The following is a 23,363-nucleotide window of genomic DNA, read 5'->3' as shown; positions in this document are numbered from 1 at the left end:
TACAGTACATGTACATGTATAAAGACTAATGAAGGTTTAGACAGTGAGTGAAATTATCACAATGTTGCACTGCAATAGTTGTAAGACTAACGTGGTATATAAACTTTTGTACTGTAACATAAAATGGCTGTACAAATAACTGTAAATAAATATGAAAAATTGACCACTATGAAAGTGTAATTTCATTCTTCTGACCTCATGACTGTGGCTGATGGCATATACTCATAATCTTGTGATCATCATCATCATCATCATCATCATCATCATCATCATCTTCATTATGAATACATTTTGATAGTGCATAGACTGTACTTTGCAGACCTTGCAATTAAATTTAAAGACACCATACATTCAGCACTTACTTATATATGTATAACTCCTGCTATATAAATAAAGATTTCATTAGTTCACTGAGTAATAGAAAAAAATATTGGAAGAAAAATGAAAAAAATCAAAAAAATTTTGATAGGATTTTGATTGAAAAAAAAACCAACAAAAAACATCAAACCATTCCATAATCATACCTGACTTTCTTCCTCCAAACAATAGCGCGTTGAAATGCTAAGACATAATGCACACACACACACACACACACACACACACACACACACACACACACACACACACACACACACACACACACACACACATATAAATCAATCTATCTATCTATTTATCTATATCTATCTATCTATCTATCTATCTATCTATCTATCTATGTATATATATATATATATATATATATATATATATATATATATATATATATATATATATACATATATATATGTGTATATATATATATACACACACACACACACACACACACACACACACACACACACACATATATATATATATATATATATATATATATATATATATATATATATATATATATATATATATATATATATATATATACACACACACATATATATATATATACACACATATATAACTTTTTAGGGGTGTACAACCTTCAGAAGGCTGTATAGTAGGAATGATTGAGCAGTTTTGGACCATTTTCTAGAATATCGTTGCCCCTTGATCCTGGTCCTGTTCTGTCAGCGGGCCTGTAATTGGCTGAAACAGTGACGTCACAGTCTCAACGTGCCTCGGTGACGCCCCACACTTTCCCACCATGCAGCGGGTGATGTCTAAGGAAAGATGGCGGAAGGAGGAGCGGCTGATCTGGATACCCAGAGAGGAGAGGTCGCGGCACTGTTAAAAACACAGCTAAGAAAGGGAGACACCTGGTAAGACTCAAGCTAAAACACCTTCAGAGATGCTGCGTAGCCGTCGGCTGGCTCTGCCAAAGTTGTCAATGCCATGAAGGATAAGAAAGCCGAGGTGACGGGCCGTGTTGACAGCTAGATCCGTACAAGCTAACGGGACCCACTCTGCTTCATGTGTTTCAGCCTGACGAGCTAACGGTGGATAAGCTAACGCTAGCTGTACAGTACCAATGAAAAGCCAGAAATCTTTTATACAGATGTGTTGCTCTAATTATATTTACTACTTCCAGCGTAGAAAATAAATATGTCATAATCTGAATTGGGTTGCATTTCGTTACTCTGATCTAGCTAGTTTGCTAATAGCTAATTGGCTAGCCTATCGAAGCTCCAAGCGGTTTGCCAGTCAGTGGGTTCATCCGTCGACTTCGTCAGGGCGGCGTCGGAAAAGAAGCACCTGTCAAAATCACAGTCAGCTGGCCAGGCATGTAGCAACCTGAACTGAACTCGGTGTTAACAGTGCCGCTTTTACAACTATCAATCTGTGAAATGCCTTCATTTTAAAGCCACATTTTTGTTTTGAGCAACGACGGCAATTTACCATCCACCTGCCTGCATTTATCACCCTCCACTAAACTAGCATAGGATCTCTAGATTATAAAGTAAATTTCACGGGATAAATCCCACATCACAAATCATTAATTTCATCTGATTATAAGTGTCTCATTCTCTTTTATCGTGGCTGAAAAAGGCTATTCTAATTGATTTTTCTTGCAGGTACTTGGTGGACAGTCACTGGTTCAAACAGTGGAAGAAATATGTGGGATTTGACAGCTGGGATAAATATCAGATGGGTGACCAGAATGTCTACCCAGGACCAGTTGATAACTCTGGTCTTCTCAGAGGTAAGCCAGTCAATATCACATACCCTTAAATCTAATTGGAATAACTGTAGAAACTGTATGGAGTTTACCTTCACCTCAGGGATTCCAGGTCAGTACAGTTCCATCTTTCTAGAAGTAGCATCAAAGTGTTCAGAGGAAAGGGAAACAAAACAACACTGCAGACTAATTCTATAGAGTAGCCTTTGGGCAGTTCATAGAAAGCTCTCCAGCATACCATTTTCTTTGTGTTTTTTGTGTCGTGTGAGACAGTCAGTGCAGGGTCACTAGTGTGTCCTAGTGAATTTGCTTTTCCATACTGTACCTCCCTTGCATGCCTCACACATGTACTCTTTCACTTACCTCTAGATGGGGATGTGCTTGCCATCAAAGAGCACCTCATCGATGAGCTTGACTACATCCTGGTCCCAACAGAGGGCTGGAATAAGCTTGTCAGCTGGTACGGATTGACAGAGGGTCAGGAGCCAATAGCACGCAAAGTAAGCATTAAGTACATTGTGAATGGACTTGATATACAGAGTGTGTAATGTTTGCTGAGCTGATAATCAAAGTAAGTAGGGTACAACAGTACAAATAATACTGCATGTTTGTATTTAACCCTAAAGAAAACAAAAGTAAATTATTTAGTGTAAGGTATCAAAATATGCTGTATATCAAAGATAGAAGTATGTTGTCATACATCTAATATACTGAAGAGCTTCCACAGTGCTTTTGAATCACTTTTTTCATTCATTCATTCTTTTTATGAACTTCAATTATGTGCTGTAGGTTTACTGGTGAGTTTTGCACACATTTTTACAGTGTAAAACTAATGAATGGCTTTACTCAAGGTTACTGTTGATAAGTCAGTGCAAAATGATGGAGGCTACAATTTTACAGCACGTACAGTATCAAATCCCAGCTTCAAATCTCACTAGTCATGGCATCATGGCTGCTGGATAGGACTCCTCTCCCCCCACCATCTCTGTCATTCTCTCCCTTGTTCCTTCTGCCCCTTTCTGTTGACCCTCCCATTTTGCCATGTATGTCGTGGGACGTATCGGGTGGCCACAGGGTTTCTATTTTCAGGCAACGATCTGGATGACTGAAAAGCTACATGGAGCGATCTGCGAGACACAACATGCAGGAGGTTCATTATTAGTTTTCCTTTTTTAAGGCTTTGTTTGTTTTGTGAGGTTGTCATCCCGAGGTGCAGGGGGAGCACAAGCGTTACAAAGGATTAATTAGGAAGACTAGCCACACATTTGGTGCTACAGTTCCTTCCCACTGTCCTCTTCTTGTTGATTGCCGGTGGAGTGTTCCTGTGTGTCCTTGTTTTTTGAAGTGGAGGAATGCCGGCTGAGGTCACACTAAGAGACGCAGTGTGGACGCTTCTGAGTGGAGTGCGATAGACAGAACCAGGATGGGAGGAGGGGGATGGGTGGAGTAAATGGTGTTGGCTCTACTCTGATTTGAGAAAATCTATCAAGAGTTTAGCAGTGAGTTTGGCTTTGCTACTAGCTTACAAACACATGGGTGTTGTGCACAGGGGTAGGATGAGCCCACCGGGATCTGGGTTGAGGTAGAGGAGGGGCAGGTGGGGAGTGAATCTGAGCTGTGTGTGTGCATGACTTTTGCAGTTCTCAGAGACATTTGTGAAGTTGGTACTGTGTGTGTGTATATATGTCAGTGTGCTTGTGTGTTGGAGGGGCTCAGCAGTGAAATAAATAGGCCGGGACCCCTCAGCTGTTTCCGTGAGGTGCTGCTAATTTAGGCACTTCGCTCTGACTCTGCTCCTATCAGTACACCAAATGAGTAGCAACCGGGGCAGCATTCTTTACTTTATCTGCTATAAACTGAAGCTAGCACAACCATAAATTGACTAGCCACTTCTTGTTGTATAAGGCAATGACTACAATGATCACTATTATCATAATAAAAAAGGAATATGCTAAAATAACTGTTGCAGTAGTTAATGGTCGTAGAAATAGCAAATGACTATGTTGTTTACTCAGCTAACTGTTGCTAGATGTCAAAACTGAAGTGTAATTGTATCATAACAAGCAGAAGATTGTATTTTCATCTGTTTGACTCATACACGTAATGGTGCCAACATGGATTTCTTTTTGGTTTTTACCACTTTGTTGTCTTAATTTTTTTTCGGGACACCATGTATTTGTTGCTACACATGCGTTTTCATCTTCAAGATTTTATGCAGTTCAGTTTTCTAATAGAGTCCAGTGCTGGATTGTAGATACAAAATAAAAGTTTAATAAATATGTCCATGTGTAATTTTCAGACAGTTTCTGATAATATTATGTTGTAAAGGACTATGTTGTATTTACTTATTTAGTGTTTTTTTCCCCCTTTTTTATTTAAGGTAGTGGAACAGGGTATGTTTGTGAAGCATTGCAAGGTGGAGGTGTACCTAACAGAGCTGAAGCTCTGTGAAGACAGCAACATGGATAATGTGATCACCAGACGCTTCAGTAAAGCAGACACAATAGGTAAGACTGGCCAGTCCTTATTTCAGTTTCTGTACATATTGTGGTACAAACTCAACTGACCTATGTTTAAGGAGTTTTCTGTAAAATATCACAATCTTTTCATTATTATTATTATTATTATTATTATTATTATTTTAGTTGACTGAAAAGGGAGAACTCATTGGTAAATGGTAGAATTCCCAATAAGAACATTTCACATGCGAACAGTTTGTTTTTAAAGTATGAGTTCCCACAAGTGTCAAGACAAGATTCTCTTAATGATTTAGTGACTGTACACGCTCAAACATGTTGAGAAACACACACTGTACATACTAAGAAAGTTATAGTTGACTTTGGTAGTAAAAAATTATATGTTGGCAGTAAAATGTCAAAGTCAGTTTTTGCCATATGGGTATTGCATACAGAAACCTGAAATTCCAAGACTCTAAGGCCCCACAGTGCAAAGGAAACGTAAAAAAATATATATATCAAAAAGTATAAAAATGTTCACTGATGAAAGAGTTTGCCCACGATTGCTTGTTATTCAAGACTTACCACTTAGAATGTTCTACACAAACTAAAATTGTCTTGTGTTTTTTCATTTTCTTTTTTTTGGATTTTATTAATTACCTGCACTGTAGACATGATAGAAAAAGAAATGAGGAAGCTCTTCAGCATCCCTGATGAGAAAGAGACCAGACTGTGGAACAGGTACATGAGCAACACCTTTGAACCTCTAAACAAACCTGACAGCACCATCCAAGACGCTGGCCTCTACCAAGGACAGGTAAGGATTTCCATTTTAACAATGTGTGTACTGTAAAAAAAAAAAAAAAAAAAAAAAAGAAAAAGAAAAGAAAGAAAAGAGTCTCTCTTGAAAACAGCAAAGCATTCTTAGGCCAGAGGAAAACTGTTTGGCAAAATCACTATAAAGGCATTAAAATCTGGTTTGCAATGACTTGCTTAATTTGAGCTTTTATAAATCAGATTCTTCAGATATTTGTTTTCTTCACCAGTCAGTCCTTTTGGTCACATTGGAATTTCAAGAGGATGCTTGGCGTTGTCTGAGTCCTGTCCAGCAGGTTAAATGACCAGTAGAGGGCACTCTAATCACCTTTAAGTAGATACAATTCTTATTCTTTTTGAATGACTTTTTTCCTTTAAATGTTTATAATATACAATAAGTCGTACCTCACCCAAATGCTTTAGGTGGAAATATCACAAATTTAGTCTGTTTCCTGAAGTTTGAGTGTCTGCAGATGGAGCTGGGGTCCTTCCTGTTGTAACTGTTTCTGCTTTCTTTCCCACTTACAAAATGAAAACACAAGGGAGTACAAAAAACAAATCTGTTCACATGAAACTTATGAAGATTTAAAAATTATTGTTACTATGTTATGATGTTAAACTGAAGGTGGACCTACTGTTCTGTAATAAAACGATGACACCTTTGAAACTCATAACATCCTTTTATCAGTAGTCATGTAAATATTTCTTAATACACATACTTACCTTGTCCTAGCATCCACTTACCTGTCACCTAGAGCAGACTTTTAAGACAGATTAATTTAGACACCTGACCACAATGAGTCAGCAGACATCTGATTGTAGGTCTGTCCTGTTCACTAGCAGCTGTTGTACAGGATCACTGAGCCTTGGACAAATCCTCACCAAGTGAAAGGGTGAATAAGCTCCATCCGCTAGCCTACCGTTCCCTAAAGGCAACAAATATTTTTGCAGGTTGTTTCCATCTAAACATGGCTACCAAGACAGTCATTGGTAATACTTATCTATTTCAAAACAAGAATTTTACACTGCACTTTTAACATATAGTAAAAATGTGTATCGGATTAGAGACAATTGTAGCAGATTTGATGTCATTTTAATATGTTGTTTTTAAATTAGACTTTTATAAATATCTAACATTTGGTTTAAACTGAATAATCTGCTAATTTATTTCAAAGGAATTTTTTTATGATTTGCACTTTTGCATTTAATTATTTTTATTTTTCCAAACATCATCACACATCTAATCTTAACATTGGAGCACTTGTAAATTACCCACCCGTAACAAGATGGGGTCTTCATATCAATATAGTGGCTTTTTATCTCTCTCACACACACACACACACACACACACACACATACACACACACACACACACACACACACACTTTGAGTATCCATGTATATAATATATACCAACACCATAAATATCTACACAAAGGTGTCTAATCATAGTATACACACTTACACACATGAGGCCTGTGACCATTGTATTTTCAGTGTGTTATCCTCTTGGTCTTTAGTTTATGAAATCTGAAGTGTCCAGGTATTTGCTCCATTTCAACAGATATTTTGCCATCTTGTCCTGCATCCTATATGACATTCTTTCATATGCCACTACTTTTCTGTCATCCACTCCTGGAATGGAATATTTCTTCCAGTTCCTCATGATAATCATAGTCATTAATCTATAATCATTAGAACAGTCTGTATCCAGTCTTTCAGTAGTTTTGGAAATGCAGATAGCACTTGAGGGTCTCCTAAATATCTTGGGGCTAGGGCTGGGCGATAAAATGATAATATATATCACGAAATAACTTTTCCTTGATAGAAATATAAGACATGCTCGATACGGTTTCAACAGAATCCATTCGTCCATGTTTTGACAGACATAAGAACAGCCAATCATAATCAAGTTGCGCTGCATCGAACCAATCATGCTAGGCCATGTCAAGTTAGGTTGACACACACAGCACAGGTGTAAGAGCAGCCGCAGCACACACGCTAATGTTTGGGCTGCAGCAGGAGCTAATGACTGTTCCCTCAGGAGAAAATGTGACAGAGAACTCGGGAGACCGGGTTACTGACAAGTAGGGTGGGAACCATTTCAGTTCAGGGCCTTCAATACAATATGGAGGTGTACTGAACAAATACATGTAGCCTATGTGAAGAACACAAACATTTACCTTTCCTTAAGTTTCACTTTCGGTTTTACGGTAGTTACAGCAGTTGAGGAACGCACCCCCACGTATATACCCCTGGTATTGTTTGGTGAAGGTGGTCTGTTGTTGTTTGTGTTCTCTTTTAAAACTTGAAAGCTTTTGCCTGCTGGTTAGTTTAGTTTTAAATATATAAACCTGTTTCATTTATCTGAAACAGTTGTATAATGTTCTTCAGCACATCTGTCATGTTCAACCTCTGACAGAAAATAAGTCATATTTAAGTCAAGAATAACCTTCTGATGAATAATGGAAAATTTAAGCTTGACAAAAATAGTGATTTGATTTATATCGTGATACATATTGATATCATCTGATATGAAAATAATTTGTGATATGATTTTTAACCGTATCACCCAGCCCTACTTGGGGCATAATATAAATTGGCTTTTTATAACATTAGGTGGGGTGCGAGATGTTTTCCTGGAGCATTTTTACTATATTGCTTAAAATCCCCTTCACATCCCAATTACAACCAATTAATTAAATGCTCTATCACAAAAATAAAAAAAAATGTAGTCACCTGTGGAACAGACAGGACTGAAAAAACACCATCCAATCATTTTAAGAGCCCAATCGAAATGATTGAATGGTGATTTGTCTATCAAACTCAACTGCCATTTGTCCCTCCCCTCTCTGTGCGTACCCCTCTTCGTGCATGAATCGTGCCTTCTCACAGGTTTGGAGCACTGGTACAGGAAACGAAGCCAGAGCCAGAGCTTGGCTGTATTAGCTATATTAGGGTGGAAAGTTCACTGGCAAACTGTTTTGTCACTAAGGATGCAAATTATCGATTAATTCATTAATTGTTAGTTGGTTGCCCTTATCGATCGATTAACGATTAATTGATAAGCAGCGATTTTCCTGAGAACCTGAATTTCTTTTTCAATATAATATAAGAATAAAAGCTAAATATTGTTTATATACTTCATGAAAAAACATGTCATATTCCTTGATGATTGATTTATTGAATCATTGGATACAGTCAGTGTTTCCTGTGGAATTCATCTGTTGATGTGACGTGTGTAATGGGGGGGTTGCACGTGTGTGCGTTTCGCCGGTGGGTGGGTGCATGCGCGCACGTTTCGTGGGGGGATACTCGTGCGTGTGCAGTATGGCCAGGGGATGCGTGTGTGTTGGTTGGTAACCGCACGAGTGCGTGCTTCGCTTTCCGTCCTACTTCTGATACTATAGGGGTACGGGGCAGTCCGTGCCCCCACAGAAGTGAAAATGAAGCTTTTTGCTCATTTATGTCTTCCCTGCCTCATGAAGCTTCGCAAATGCATTACATACCTGTGGCCCGAATCAGGAACGTGGAGGATGTTTTCAACTTCTGTCTCACTGACCGTAGACTAGACCAACCTCCAGGAAAACGCTCCGATACCGACCCTGCATTTGTGCGTGTATTTAGTTGGGGGTGCACCGCTCCCACAAACAGACAGCCGGTCTGTGTTTGGCTCCACCATGTCCCTAAAGACATTCTACTCATCAACGCCATGATCCGGTTCAATAACCGGCGATCCCAGCCGCAGCGTCACAGCACGGACACACCAGGAGCCTTCGGTGTGGACGGGCGGAAAAGGGCAATTAACTGACAATTAATAATTTAATCGAGCAAATTCTTATCGACAATTAATCGTTAGCCGATTAATTGTTTACATCCCTATTTGTCACTAACATAAATCACTAGGAAATGTAACGTTAGCCAGATAGGTATGAACTGGGGCTCTTCTGTAAGAGCGGAGGTGTTGGAGGAGACTGAAGGAGGTATGCATGGATTGGGGAGGGGGCTGTAGCAGTGGCTGTAGCTGGGGTTGGAGCAAGGGCTGGAGCCGGGCGAATGGTTACTGTGCAGCGCTCATGAACCCTTGAGAACAAGCATTGGGCATGCCAGTACTCTGGAGGTGTGGCTTCGGGGGGATGTCTGAAGAAAGGGGTTTGGACTTTTGAATTGAGTATTTTCAAAATGTAGCTTGCTCGAACCGTTTTTCTAAGATCTCTTACCCCACCTTTAAGGCTTATTTGCTACTCATACAGATATAGAAACTCTAAAACCTGTGGGCTCTTCCACTGAGTGAAAGCAAATGGATCCCTGATATCTTTCTGTTGTTTCCCACAGGTTCTTGTAATAGAGCAGAAGAATGAGGATGGCACATGGCCTCGAGGCTCCACAGCACCCAAGTGAGTGAACACAGCGTTTTCTGGCTCATCTCTCTTTGGTGATTGAAGGGAGAGTGTAGATGTTTTAACTGAGAAATAGAACTCAGTTTTCACACTGCATTGATTCCCAGTGTGTAGAACACATTTGGTCAGTTTTAGGAAAGAAATCCCTTCATGTGTCGTAGTACCACAATGCCATACACTTTTGATTACTTTCCTTTTTGGAAATTACAAAATGTAATTGTGCAACTCCTCTAAAGTTTTTCTGCTCTTTCACTACAGCGCCTCATAATCTTCAAAAATGTCTTCCTCTCTATGACATTGTCGCAGTCTCCCTCTTTTGCTTGATCTTTTGTTGCTGACATATTCCTCCATTTATTTGAAGTCATCTCTGTTTTGTTTAATGGACACTCGCATACCTTTCTGGAACAGCTCCTTATTTTCAACTCTAACTCATGATCTATTCTTTATCTTTTGAAGGTCATCTGGTGCTTCCAATCTCTCTGCTTTGCCAAAGATCTCGCCTTCATCTCTCACAAACAATCATAACAGCAGCTTCAACAGCAGGAAGTAAGAATTAGTAGTAGTTTGAATAGCTAAAAGGGTGGGTTTGGATGGCAACAGCCAGAGATGGTACTAGGCTAGGTTTAGAGATGGAATAAATACCACGATATTTGCAGTTGTCATGACCATAACCAAGGAATGCCCTGCAGAAAAATAACAAGTCCTGGTTAATCAGTTCAGACTTTTTAAGTTTATACTTACCTTTATCAAGTGTGTTAAGCTTTGTTATGTGCCTGCTTATCTCTGGCTGTTGTAAGGGTTTATACTATCTCATCATATGCAGTTTCAGCTGTAAGCGCTGATAGCAGGGAGGGGGATGGCTTACGTGGAACTGATCTTTTAAAATTTTCTTCCTCAACAGCAGTGCTCTCTGAAAATGGTCCATAATTGCCTCTGGGTGCATTATTGAGCATCTAATTATGTTTAAAAGATTGTATCTGTTCTTAATAACGAAGAGTTCTAATCAGGACAAGGGAAATGTGAGGATTACTTTAAACAACAATCTGCACCACCTGATTTCACTTGGTCATACAGCTTTCATAGTGGCTTCAGAGATTTTTTTTTTTCTAAATTGTAATCCTTGATATTGCTATATATATGGTTGAATATTTAAGAAGGGTGATGCATGTTCCGTTTAGGTATGAGTCACAGAAATGTCTCTCAAATATCTAAGTGTTCTTTAGAATCCATGACAAAATACACCACAGTTTGATTGTTGAACTACAGTAATTACAAATTAATGATTGATGCCGAAGCATTGGGACCTGGAGGCTCTGATGGCTCTGTTCTGTAGAGCACTGCTTGACTGTGGGTGGAGCTTTTGTCTTTGCTGTTTGGTAGAATTTACTGTCCCCTCCTTCCTCCTAATGCGTGTGATTTACTGCATGCTGGTGTGTGTGTGTGTGTGTGTGTCTCTTAGATATAGCATTTCTAAACACTGTTGGTATGCAGAAATAATAGCCACAAGCTGGGCAACATGGAAAAATCAATATTGATCAAGAAGGCAAATGTTGAAATGAACAGAGCCTCCTGCTTTGCTCCTGCACTCACTTGTTCTAAAATGAAACGCAATCATTGTCATGTATGTTTACATGATTGGCTTGTTCACATATACACATTGTCATTTCACAGCTTTGCATTATATTTTATGATAGCAGTGGCATCTTTTTATGTTCACTGTTGGCAGATTATGGTATGCACAGAGTGGGTGACTTGGGGAAATTGGATCTTCACTCTCCCAGCAGCTCTCCTGTCCCTGATTCACTGTAGTGCCAGCGCCACCGTTTTCTCTGAATTATGCATGGGCCCTCTTTTTTTTTTTTTTTTTTTTTCAAAATGAAGTGTTTCTGCATTACATAACACTTGTCTTTCTGATTTTGCGGTTTTGGCCTGGCCTCTTAAGCCTCAGTAGCTCGCTTGGTAACAGCAGTAAGTGTTACTGTCTTATGAGGCGTTGCCCCTTGGTTCTGGCAGGCAGATTTCCTCTGTTTCTCTCCCTCTCTCTCTCTTTATACCTCTCCTCTCCCCTGGAGCTCATTGCGATGCATACGTTCTGCAGTGACCTTCAGAATACATTTCATCTGGTCCTGCCTTTACACACATTTCCTAATGGCCCTTGTGATGAGACCAGTGTTTCTCCCTGGTTTCACTTTATTTACTTAAATCTATCTCTGTAAAAACCCTCATACTGACAGCCATTGCATGTTGAGAAGAACAAGGGAGAGTTGCAAAGTGTGTTTCACAGATGAAAGGCTCTAAGCTTGTATATAACAGTGAGAGAGAAAACGAGAGCAAAGAATTGTGTGTTAGTATGTCGAAATAAGAGAAACACAGACTGAAAAAAATGCAAGAAACGGGGATTAATGGTGTGTGAGTGAATGTTTGGATCTATGTGCAACGTGTGAGGGAGAGAGAAAGAGGTAGAGAGCCACTGAGCAGGAGTTGGGCCTGTGAATACTGCAGCCTCAGCTGGATGCAGTGGATCAGCTGCTCCCTCCATCCCCATCTCATTTCTCTTCTGTCAGCCCCCCCCCACACCCCTGTACTTTTCACCCCTCCCCCCTATTCTCTCTTCTCCCTCCCTCTCTCTTTCTGTGCACCTCTAGCCTCGGTAGCAGTAGTCTTGAGCATCCTTGCTGCTGCTGATGCTGCTATAAATATCTGCTTGTAGCGGCAGAGAGCAGCAGGCAGGCCAGAGGGAAGAGCAGAAGACCAGAGGACAGGACAGGACAGGACGGCACAGGGCAGATCTGAGGCAGAGAGCGTAGCAAGATGACAGGCGGCCGAGCCCGAAAAAGAAGGGGAGAGAAAAGAGGAAGGGAGCTACTTAGTTAGCTCAAGGGAGGACAGAAAGTGTGCGTGTGTTTATTGGCTTGTGCTGGACTTGAAAGTCAAACTGAGGCCTAAACTTGTACCTGACTGTGTTCAAACTGCTGCAGCTACTGCAGGACTCAACAGTGGAGAGACAACTGGACTTACTTTACCGGCCTTTTGAAAACCAGCTTTTGCATGGGTTGGACTCGAACCAAAACCTCCACCAGGCTGCAGGTGTTTTTTTTTTATGTGGGGATGCGGGCCGGCATGGGCCGGGGCGGGGCTGAGATGTCATGCTCCTGTGTTGCTGGTGGTGCCTGAGGCCTGAGGCGGTGGAGCTGGATAGCAGGAGAGTGGACCGTGTGCTGAACTGCGAGGCCACTGCCTCCACCGCCATCACAGCTGTTTCTCTTGACCAGTGGGAGGCAGAAACAACCAACACTACCTTGCAGCCCTCCCAGAGGTCGGCTGATTGCTGCATTTGGAGAGGACTAGCATTACGCTTTGTCTGATTGTGTAGGAAACCTGAGAGAATCTTTTTATATGGGTTTGGAATGTAGTTTTGACTTCAGACAAAAAGGATGCCGTAAAAGATGAAACTATATGTATGTTGTTATTAACAACTTTATCTGGTAAAGCTAGTTATAGATGTTAACATGGGTAGATCTAGTAGGTGTTTTATTCATGTGTCCTTTTCATTCTCTTAGCTTGTAATAGTTTGTCACAGAACCCCCATCAACTGATGTTTTTTGATTCATATGTTTATTGCACAGTGTGAAGAATTCGAGCTATAGTCTGCCATCCTACCACCCCTACAGCAACAGCTATGATTACTCGGATCAGGCCAGGCAGAGTGAACGGTCAGGCCTCTGTGGACTCTCCAACTTGGGCAACACCTGTTTTATGAACTCTGCTGTGCAGGTAACTGCAATCTGGAAATTTACACAGCTTGAAAAAATATGGAAATGGGAGCTATGTTTCTATCTTCAGGACCTTTTTCTAAAAAATACTCATGGAGTTTACAAAGTATACTGTGTTTGATTTGTTCATTGTTCAAATACCCTTTTGAACTCATGTCTGTGCATATTTTGATGGATATATTTGTGGCAGCATTGATGTTGGCAATGCAGATCACATGAAGAGCCTGAGAACGCTGTCTTCTGATGACTGTTCTGTCTCTGTTTTTGTGTTCCTTTCAGTGTTTAAGCAATATTCCTCCATTGACTGAGTACTTCCTCAAAGATAAGTACACAGATGAGCTGAATGAGGACAACCCGCTAGGCATGAAGGGAGAGATTGCCAGAGCCTATGCTGAACTTATCAAACAGTTATGGTCGGGCAAATACAGCTATGTCACCCCAAGGCCTTTCAAAGTAAGTGCCTAGGAAAAAGTAAAACTGTGAAAGTCTGTATGTATTAATGTTATTATTCAGAAATCTGAAACACGCAAGAAAGGAACTGATGAAGAGTAACCTATGTATTAACCTGTAGACGTCCAGAACTGACCATCTGTCTGATCATGCAGAAAATAATTGTGGATAAACCTATACTGAACTGGATGAGTCTCACTATCACTTGTTTCATTATATTTGTATTGAAGTATGTGCAGATGAATACATATACTGTAGGTAGAATACCCACTTATTTCAGAGTCTCCCTGTTTTTTCAATCTCTGTATGTTTCTATCCTTCAGACACAGGTGGGTCGCTTTGCTCCCCAGTTTTCGGGCTACCAACAGCAGGACTCCCATGAATTGCTGGCCTTTCTTCTTGATGGCCTTCATGAGGACTTGAACCGCATTAGGAAGAAACCCTACATCCAGCTCAAGGATGCTAATGGCAGGCCTGATAAGGTAGAACCACCAGCTCAAGTTTTAAAAGCATATTAAAAATTATTTAATTGGACAAAACCATTATAGTTCCTTGATTTCACTTTTTGGGGTTTTTACAGGCTGATATAATAGCTGGGTTGTCTTTTTTTTTCGGGTTGTTAATTACAGGTGGTTGCAGAGGAGGCATGGGAGAACCATATCAAGAGGAATGACTCTATTATTGTGGACATCTTTCATGGCCTTTTCAAATCCACCTTGGTGTGTCCTGTTTGTTCCAAGGTCTCTGTAACTTTTGACCCTTTTTGCTACTTGACTTTGCCACTGCCTATGAAGAAGGAGAGGACATTAGAGGTTTATCTTGTAAGGTTGGACCCGTTGGCTAAACCCACACAGGTAACACACATTGCTTTGGAAAGATCCATCGTCTGTATGACTTCAGGTTAAAATAGAATTTAAAGTGATAAGCATTTGTCTCTTTCAGTACAAGCTGACTGTTCCAAAGGTGGGCTACATCTCTGACCTGTGTACCTCCCTTTCTAGCCTGTCTGGGGTTCCTGCTGAGAAGGTATAAACATCACAGTCAGCTCTGCTCTTAGCCGTAACCTCGCTCTCTTATTAGCTGTCACACTATAATGCTGACCTCTCTGCAAACAGCACAGACCAAAATAGTCAAACCCCTTTTAGAATGTGACTCCCCACATAGCTTCAGCTGCTTGTGTGGAGAATTTTTTTTGTAGTAGGTAATTATTTTTACAGCTATTTAAATATTGAGAATCTTACCTTTATTTTGTATTGCTGTCTGCTTAGTAGATTTTTGGTATTTGTTTGGACATAATTCTAATTGGCCTCAAAAGAGCATCAAAGGCATCCCTCATCTGACTGTTTCTTTTCTCCATTCCTTTTTCAGATGATTGTAACTGACATCTACAATCACCGTTTCCACCGCATCTTTGCCACCAACGAGAACCTCAGCAGCATCATGGAGAGAGATGACATCTATGTGTGAGTGTCAGAACTTTGCTGACATGCACAATCTAAATAATGCAGTAACTTATGACTTCACAAACTTAAAACATGCTGTAACTTCTTGTTTGATGCCACTATACAAAAAATGCTTTTTTCCTAACATAACAGTAGGCAGTAGAATGTTTTTTTCCTGCGGTCTATGCAGTGGGACTTAAATTGACTGACCATTCCTGTCCCGGTAGGTTTGAAGTAGCAGTGAACAGGGTAGAGGACACAGACCATGTTGTGGTCCCAGTGCACCTGAGAGAGAAGTACAAACAGTCGGGCTACAACCATACCAGCACGCCGCTGTTTGGGCAGCCCTTCCTCATCGCTGTCCCCAGAACTCTCAGTGAAGATAAGCTGTACAACATGCTGCTTCTGCGTCTCTGGTATAAATCCTTCTTGGTGTTTGCTTGCACTGTCATTGTAAGAAAATGACTCTAGCTACTGTTTATTAATTTTAATGCTGACTGAGAAGTTTCATTTTCAAGCCACTTTTGCTTGCCAATAAGAATAATCACAGAAAAAAAAGTGCTTGTTTTTATACCAGCAGTAAAGCAGTTCCTCTAAAAGCAAATGATTTTGTGTTTGCAGCCGGTTTGTGCGATCATCTGTAGAGGAGGATGAAGACGACTGTGATGAGACACAGCCATCCAAACAACACACTGTCAATGGCAATGCCACTAATGGACTGCTGGAGGAAGGCTCACCTAGTGAGTGAACAAACATGCATATATTCCTTGTAAATGTGGCCTTTTTAATTGTGGCATCACTATAAATCTGCTCTGTCCTTTTTCAGGTGAGATGGAGACTGATGAGCAGGATGACGAGTCCAGTCAGGATCAGGAGTTACCCTCTGAAAATGACAATAGCCAGTCAGAGGACTCTGTGGGAGGAGACAATGAACTGGAGAACGGCGTGGTTGGTCCACAGAACTCCACCAAAGGCCAGCAATCAGCTGGGCACAACAGAAAGAGACTTTTTACATTCCAGTTCAATAACATGGGCAAAACGGACTTTTCCCTCATCAAGGAGGACACCAGGCAGATCCGCTTTGACGAGGGACACCTCCGACTCAGTGGTAGGAAATTGAGTGAAGTTGGGAGTGAAAAAAGAATTTGTTTTAGGAAGAGGATGAATGTTCACATAATATGAACAAATTCAAAAGAAATATGTAAAAAAAAAAAAAAAAAAAAAAGAAATAAGTAATTTTTCTTTTTCAAAATCTGATTTTGGTGTTTGTACTCTGTCCACTTTCTCACAGACCGCTCTTATCTCTCCTTGGACTGGGAGCCAGAGATTAAGAAGAAGTACTTTGACGAAACTGCTGTTGAGGTAAAGGCAGTATGAAGAATTTTGAGAATTTTGATACAGATTTCACTTCATTGGATCAGTATCAAAACAGCACTTCAGGAGCAGGAAGCAATTCTAGAGATGAGGTCTCAAGAAAGTATTAAATCCTCCCAGGACTTACAAGGCACAGCTCCTTTCAAGAACTGAAAAAATTTTCATACTTATTGGCTCTTTTTAAAAAAAAAAAAAAAAATGTCCAGCATCATAACAGCAGAATGGTAATCTGGCTGCCTTTTGGTGCTGAACAAATTTCCTTTGTCAAGGGAAACTTCATAAAGTACATGAAGCTCCCCTTGATATTCTACTGCCTTTATTATGAGTTTTGTTGAACCACATTTCAATGCCGGACCTGACGTGGTTGGGGTGGGGCGGGGCGGGGTGGGGTGGGGCAAGAAAGAAGAATCATTTATTGGCCCTTTTTAAATAACGTTGTTCTTCATTTCTCAAAAACGTATTAGTGTGTGTTTGTAGGTACACATTGTTATAAATTGGACCCATTAGGTTTTATTTAAGCTTGTAGAAGGTTATTGTGATAACAAGGCCACATCAAAGCATAGTGTTATCTGTTCTATTTTGGGACAGGGATGTAATCCATGTCCTGTGAGACAGTGTTACTGTGAAGTTCTTGGTCTAACAGGTGTGTGTGTGTGTGTGTGTGTGTGTGTGTGCGTGCGTGTGTGCGCGTGTGTGTGTGAACAGGACTTTGACAAGCATGAAAGCATGGAGTACAAGCCTCAGAAGAAGGCCTTCTTCAAGCTGAATGACTGCATCGAATTGTTTACCACAAAGGAAAAACTGGGAGCAGAGGACCCCTGGTGAGCGACACTGCACAGTCCAAATAACTTACAAAAAGGATGGCCACATACTGTGGCTTCATGATAATGACATAACTGCAACAGTATCAAACATGTGTGTGGCTTCATAGGTACTGTCCAAACTGTAAGCAGCACCAGCAGGCCACGAAGAAGCTGGACCTTTGGTCTTTGCCGCCTGTGCTGGTGGTCCATCTGAAACGCTTTTCCTACAGCCGTTACATGAGGGACAAACTGGACTCATTGGTCGACTTCCCACTCAGGTACACACACAATACACGTAAAATGTAACTGCAGTAGGACAGTGGGCTTCTACTGTAGTCTCACTTTATTTAAAGATTCCTGTTTTATGCCACAGTGTCTACTTTTGACTATTGTGATAAATTATGGATAAGGATTTTCAAGGATTTTGATGTTTTGGTTAATATTTACAGTTGGCAATGCTATTTTCTTATATACTGTCAACATGACGTCTGTTCCCTTTTCATGCCTGTACTGAAAGAGATCAGTTTTTGTGAATTTACGCAGTGCAGTAAAATGTGTGTGGTCACCGAACTATCTGCAGGTCATGTGTAAACATCCAAAGTGACGGACCGCACAACAAATTTGTCTTTGATAGCCATGGTAGCAAATTCATGAGACCTCTTGGAATATATTCCACAATAATGACCAAATCGTGCAGCTCTTATTCAAATTATGTGTGTCTGACATGAGACTTATTTGGTTTGTGTTTTGCAGAGATCTGGACATGTCTGAGTTCCTTATCAACCCCAATGCTGGGCCCTGTCGCTATGACCTCATTGCTGTGTCCAACCACTATGGAGGGATGGGTGGAGGCCACTGTAAGTAGGGGTGTTTTCATCTTACACCTGATGACACCCCTTGTTAAAGACATTTTAACAGGATAAGTAAATATAGGCTAACAAGTGAGATGTTAACATCAGCCATGATTGAGCCTTATCAAACACAGCTTTGTTCTTTGTAGCATAGCACAGCAGGGAGCTTTTTTTTTTTTTTTTTTTTTTTTTTAAGATTTCAGTTTTCTTTAAGGGCTCTTGAAGTGAATTTCTGTCATTCACTGGTAGTTCCAGCAGGCAGACCGTAGACTAGTGTTGCAGCAGTGATTGAATACACTGCACAGTATTTACCTATGCAAGTTTTTAAGAGATAGGGGTGTGTGTACGTGTGTATATGTATTTAAAAAATGCATAAAATCTGTATAACTCTATAGTAATGTATTGTACCCCTGTCATCTTCAGATACTGCTTATGCAAAGAACAAAGATGATGGAAAGTGGTACAACTTTGATGACAGCAGTGTGTCTCCTGCCAACGAAGATCAAATAGTGGTGAGTGTCCTCGTTTTGAAAAACCTTGTGGTCCTACAGCAACTTCATCAAAGAGGGGATTGTAGAACACGACCTAGAATTGTTTATTTCATCATAGTGATGTGCTTATGTTGTGACTAATTGGGATTAATTGTTACATTGCCAGAGAGACTCAAATCTCAAAGACTCCCAACTGTGCTGATCCATTCAAAACACTATTTGAACATACAGCCTGTAGTCATGGGCTTTTCTTCACTGTTGGTGAAGAAGCACAAAAGTTCAATTATATAGTAAGAGAAGCCAGAGTCCAGAATCAGATTCTCATTAAGATGTGCTCACAGTAGGGTGTGGGGGCACTAAGAAAGTTTTGAAGGTTTCTCTTAAGAAAAAAAAGTTGCAGTTTTTGTTAAAGGATAGCTACATTCAAGCATTAAAAGTCAAAACCATTGCATTCATACATTTTCCCTGTAGGCACCAAATAGGTGCTTGTTGCTTTCTTTTGATTATGTTTAATAGATGTAGATTTTTTTCCAACTCTAAAACACTGATACTGTGTGTGCCTGAAACGAACAGTCTTTTACTGTATTAGAAGCAAGATAAGTGTTTAGCTGAACATTTTAGTCAATGTCATAAGCAAATCAGATGTACTGCTTGTCAAAGTAAATCATCAAGTGTGGACTTGATCATCAGACTAACTATATCTAAGTGGGACTGATTTTTGACCTGAAATTAAGCTGTTATTTTCCCTCGAAGTTTGTTTTTCTATTTTTGAAGACTGAAAGTAACTATTAGCCACTATCGACAGCTTCTGCTGCTGTTGATAGCTTTTAAGATATACTGTTGGCACAGAGAATCTTTTTTTGGATCCCAGTGACAGATAATCCATGTCGTGGTCGATTCATTTTTAGTTTTTGTCTTTTCATTGGCGCTTCTAAGAGTAAGATTACAGACAGTTTTGTTGAACTAAACAGGAAAAAGGATTGTCTTCAAAAAATGTTTTGGTCATAGAATTCCAGTCTAGTGGTGTAGTGTCTGTTAGTTGAGGTTAACCCAAGTGAGTTATTAGATTTGTGTGTGCCGAGAAGTATTTGTCAGAGTAATTTTGTGTCTATCTCCTTGTATCTCCAGTCCAAAGCGGGTTACGTGCTATTCTACCAGCGCCAAGACACCGTGAAAGGCACCGGCTACTTTGCTCTTGACCGTGAGGAAGAGGAGGAGGAGGAGGAGGAAGAAGAGGATGGAGAGGAGGAGGAAAACGAAGGGGAGGAGAGACGGGAGAGAAAGAGCGCCTCCTCTGCTCAGGGGGCGTCGTCCGCCGGCGCAGCCGCCGCCCAAAGCGACGAGGAGGACCTGAACGAGAACCGACGCCGGAAGAACGACAACGAGAAGGAGGATGATGAGGAAGAGGAGGAAGAAGAGGAGGAGGAGGAGGAGGAGGAGGAGCAGGTGCCCAATCGAGATGTCGCAATGAAAACCAACTGAGGCGAACAGGAACACGAGTCAATGGAGAGAGAGAGAGACTGGGATCTTTCCATCCAAAGCCATATGGACACAGCACGGCAGCAGGCGCCATCAGTCCCACCCGGCGGCTCGGACTCAGCCGCTTCAGGGTGGAGCCACTGGGGGATGAAAGCTGATAGGTCAGGGAGCTGCCAGGGTACGCAACACTATAAGAAATCAGGGCCCTCCTCGGTGGTTGGATCACTGTGTGTGTCTGTGTGTGTAATGTGTGCGAGTGTGACGCCACGTCCATTTGTTTCAGTTTTGCTTAGCTGCTCTGTGAAAAGAGTCACTGAACGACACCAGGGATTGATTTTAGACTTTACATTACTTGGAGATTATCAGCATCAGTGTGGCGCTCTGAATCTCCCTCTGCTTTTTGTGTTGTTGTTTTTTTTTTTTTTTTTTTTACATATTTCTGAAAGCAATGCATCGTTGTCGTATTTTAATATCATTTAGACCTTGTATATATTTTAAACACTGAATTACATTGGGTTTTCATAATGCGCTGAAATGTTTTGACCTTGCACAATCAGCAACCATCCATGTTTTTTACGTATTTTTGCTAGTCATACTTCAGTTAACACTTACTGTCTTTCTCAGCGTGTTTTCTTAAACACACACACAAGAAAAAAAATAGTATTGCCTTTAGTAAGCCAGTGGTGAGACGCATCTACAGTTTAGACTTAAATTAGAGAAGTGATGCCATCATAGTCACATGGTCTTATACAGTGTCAAACAGCCAAAATGTCATCGCTTTGTATTACTGCTGCTACTGCTGTGCATTTGTAGACAGATTATCAGTATATGGGCTTGAACTTTGATGCTTTTAAGGCCCTGCTCTTGCTGTCTGATATACTCTGTTAATAGTATAGAATTCTTAGATGATGGTGGGAAAGTGGATTGAGATATTACCCCATAAACATTGTAAAATAATCAGATTCTACTTGCACATATTTTGATCTGCAAAAGTAAAGTAGGAAATGTTGGTGTCACAGTGTTCAGAATTAGTAATACTTTGTCTTAATCAACTCATCGTAGTGTGCTATTGCAGTTCATATGTTCAGATGTTCGCTGGCACATTTCTAAATCCTAAATCTAAATCTCTCCAGCTCTCCCTCCTAAGTTATTCATAGGTGATGTTAAAAGCTTTACCATGGCTCTGCACTTGTTTTCATATTAGAGGCACTGTGAGATTAGGAACATTGGTGATTTCACTGGCATCAGATGGATCTTCTCTTGTTTGGATCACCTCAGCCTTAACTCTTAATCTCGGACCAGTCGCCTTTTCTTTGCACATCTCTATCAGGCCGTCTGTCCTGCATGGCCCCTCCCACACACACACACTCACACAACACCTGTGTAGGAATGTCCATATCATTTGTTAAACTGCGCGTGTTATATTGCAGCCACATAACGCCATTTTTAATCCACAAGAGGGCCAGAATGTATGCTGAAAGAAATGAACACTGACCAGATGTATGTGGTTGATGCCTTTTTGATTCTTTACAGGGGCAGGTTTTTATTATTATAATTATTATTTCATTTTTTTTTTTGAAGGCTCCCTTTCTTGGTTTGATTGAATGTGATGGAAATGTGTTCTTCACCTTTGATATTAGCTGTATGTATTCATGGGTACTGCTGAATGAGTCCCTTTCCAGGGGTGAAATGCATCATTGTGGTCCTGAGCTTTGAGGATGGGAGGGCAAATGGGTGGGTGGGGTAACAAAACAGAAAACTAGGGTGAGTCTGCCTAAAAGGCCTTTCAGCTTTTGGGATCATGATACAGTGAAAATATTTTGTGGCAGATAGTTGCAGGATATTCCTCCATCAGTGCGACTTATGATGAAAGTCTATTCTCCATGGTGGAGTGTGGCTCTTATGTTTTGTTTTTTTTCTACCTGTTTTTTTCCATTGTAAACAGCATTAGCATACCTGTTGTTGCCTCAGAATATTAGATGTGTACCATGCCTTTATGAGCATCTATGTGCTTCGACTTCAATGGGCTTTATCGCCTCAGCGCTGCCTTGCTTTTTGGGCGACTCACCCCATCCTGACTGAGGGAGATGTGATTGCTACTATAGGCTTATACAATACTGTACATAAGAGTTCACTCTGTGAGTGCACATTTGATAAAGTTTATTTATTTATATGTAAGCATTTAATAAAACAGACAATATATTTAAAACCTTGACAAGACCTGAAATGTCAAGGGATGTGGCTCAAGTCCACACATACACATTGCCTGTGCTCTTGTCAGGGAGGGAATATTTTTAAAAAAAGGATGGCTCTGTTGTTTTGGGACTTTTTTTGTAAAAATAATTCAGACATCCTTGCATGACAACATAGTCGGGGTTTCCAGGTTTGGCTGCACTTGAGTTCACTTGGGTTTACATTTGAAATGTGCATGTGTATTTATACACAATCTTCAATAAAGTTGTGTAAAGCTTTGTGGGCCTTGTGTGTCAGTGCAGTGTGTCATCAGTGTGCTGTGTTTTACTGTGCTTCTTATACTCCTGCTATATCAGCTACAATCAATATTTGGACTATAAAGATAATGAACCTGTAAAACAAACTGCAGAAACTAATTATGTAATGTCTGCAATCTAGAGAGTATCCCAGGCTTAAGCAGTGATTGCAGCAGATCTTCTATGTCCTGACATTCCCATAAACAGACTGTCTCCATGAGGCTGGCTCCTGCTGTCTTCATGCCTCTGACTGCTCTGCCCTCCATTTTCTCTTCATCCTGTTCCAGTGTGAGCGGCAGGCAGCTGCAGGATGGTATTTGAGGAGGAACACCGTGTTCTCTCCGGGTTCTGTCGGGTTCTCTGTCTGCTCACAGCTGGGAGGTTCCCCGGGGCAGCGGCTCGTCCTTCTGACCAATGAGGAGG

General features: G+C 40.6%; 1 protein-coding gene across 3 annotated transcripts; it reads left to right on the top strand.

Annotated features, from left to right (window-relative positions):
* Nucleotides 1-1,130: 1,130 nt before the first annotated feature.
* On the top strand, nucleotides 1,131-22,922 carry usp15 (ubiquitin specific peptidase 15). 3 transcript variants are annotated; one of them, XM_030149443.1, is made up of 22 exons: nucleotides 1,131-1,259; nucleotides 2,013-2,140; nucleotides 2,486-2,616; nucleotides 4,497-4,623; nucleotides 5,244-5,389; nucleotides 9,724-9,785; nucleotides 10,245-10,334; nucleotides 13,415-13,562; nucleotides 13,841-14,014; nucleotides 14,335-14,493; nucleotides 14,641-14,865; nucleotides 14,954-15,037; nucleotides 15,380-15,474; nucleotides 15,681-15,869; nucleotides 16,075-16,193; nucleotides 16,280-16,561; nucleotides 16,745-16,815; nucleotides 17,533-17,648; nucleotides 17,759-17,908; nucleotides 18,384-18,487; nucleotides 18,905-18,993; nucleotides 20,101-22,922. In XM_030149443.1, exons 1-22 carry the CDS (start codon nucleotides 1,171-1,173, stop codon nucleotides 20,452-20,454), a joined length of 3,132 nt encoding a protein of 1,043 aa, XP_030005303.1. In that variant the 5' UTR covers nucleotides 1,131-1,170; the 3' UTR covers nucleotides 20,455-22,922. The 3 variants fall into 3 exon arrangements, with proteins under 3 accessions (XP_030005303.1, XP_030005304.1, XP_030005305.1); XM_030149444.1 differs by lacking the exon at nucleotides 10,245-10,334; XM_030149445.1 differs by lacking the exons at nucleotides 1,131-1,259; nucleotides 2,013-2,140; nucleotides 2,486-2,616; ... (2 more) ...; nucleotides 9,724-9,785; nucleotides 10,245-10,334 and adding an exon at nucleotides 10,351-13,104.
* Nucleotides 22,923-23,363: the final 441 nt, after the last annotated feature.

The sequence above is a fragment of the Sphaeramia orbicularis genome, chromosome 12, assembly GCF_902148855.1.
Source record: "Sphaeramia orbicularis chromosome 12, fSphaOr1.1, whole genome shotgun sequence".
In the NCBI taxonomy this organism is placed as follows: Eukaryota; Metazoa; Chordata; class Actinopteri; order Kurtiformes; family Apogonidae; genus Sphaeramia; species Sphaeramia orbicularis.
Note: the sequence above shows the minus strand (reverse complement) of the source record. Positions and strands in the feature narration are given on the sequence as shown.

Bases quoted from the DNA above. Each gene is read 5' to 3' on its own strand.
- usp15 (XM_030149443.1), top strand. From the start codon at position 1,171: ATGGCGGAAGGAGGAGCGGCTGATCTGGATACCCAGAGAGGAGAGGTC. The intron at 4,624-5,243 runs GTAAGACTGGCC...CCTGCACTGTAG, and splicing joins CAGTAAAGCAGACACAATAG to ACATGATAGAAAAAGAAATG. The intron at 18,994-20,100 runs GTGAGTGTCCTC...TTGTATCTCCAG, and splicing joins CCAACGAAGATCAAATAGTG to TCCAAAGCGGGTTACGTGCT.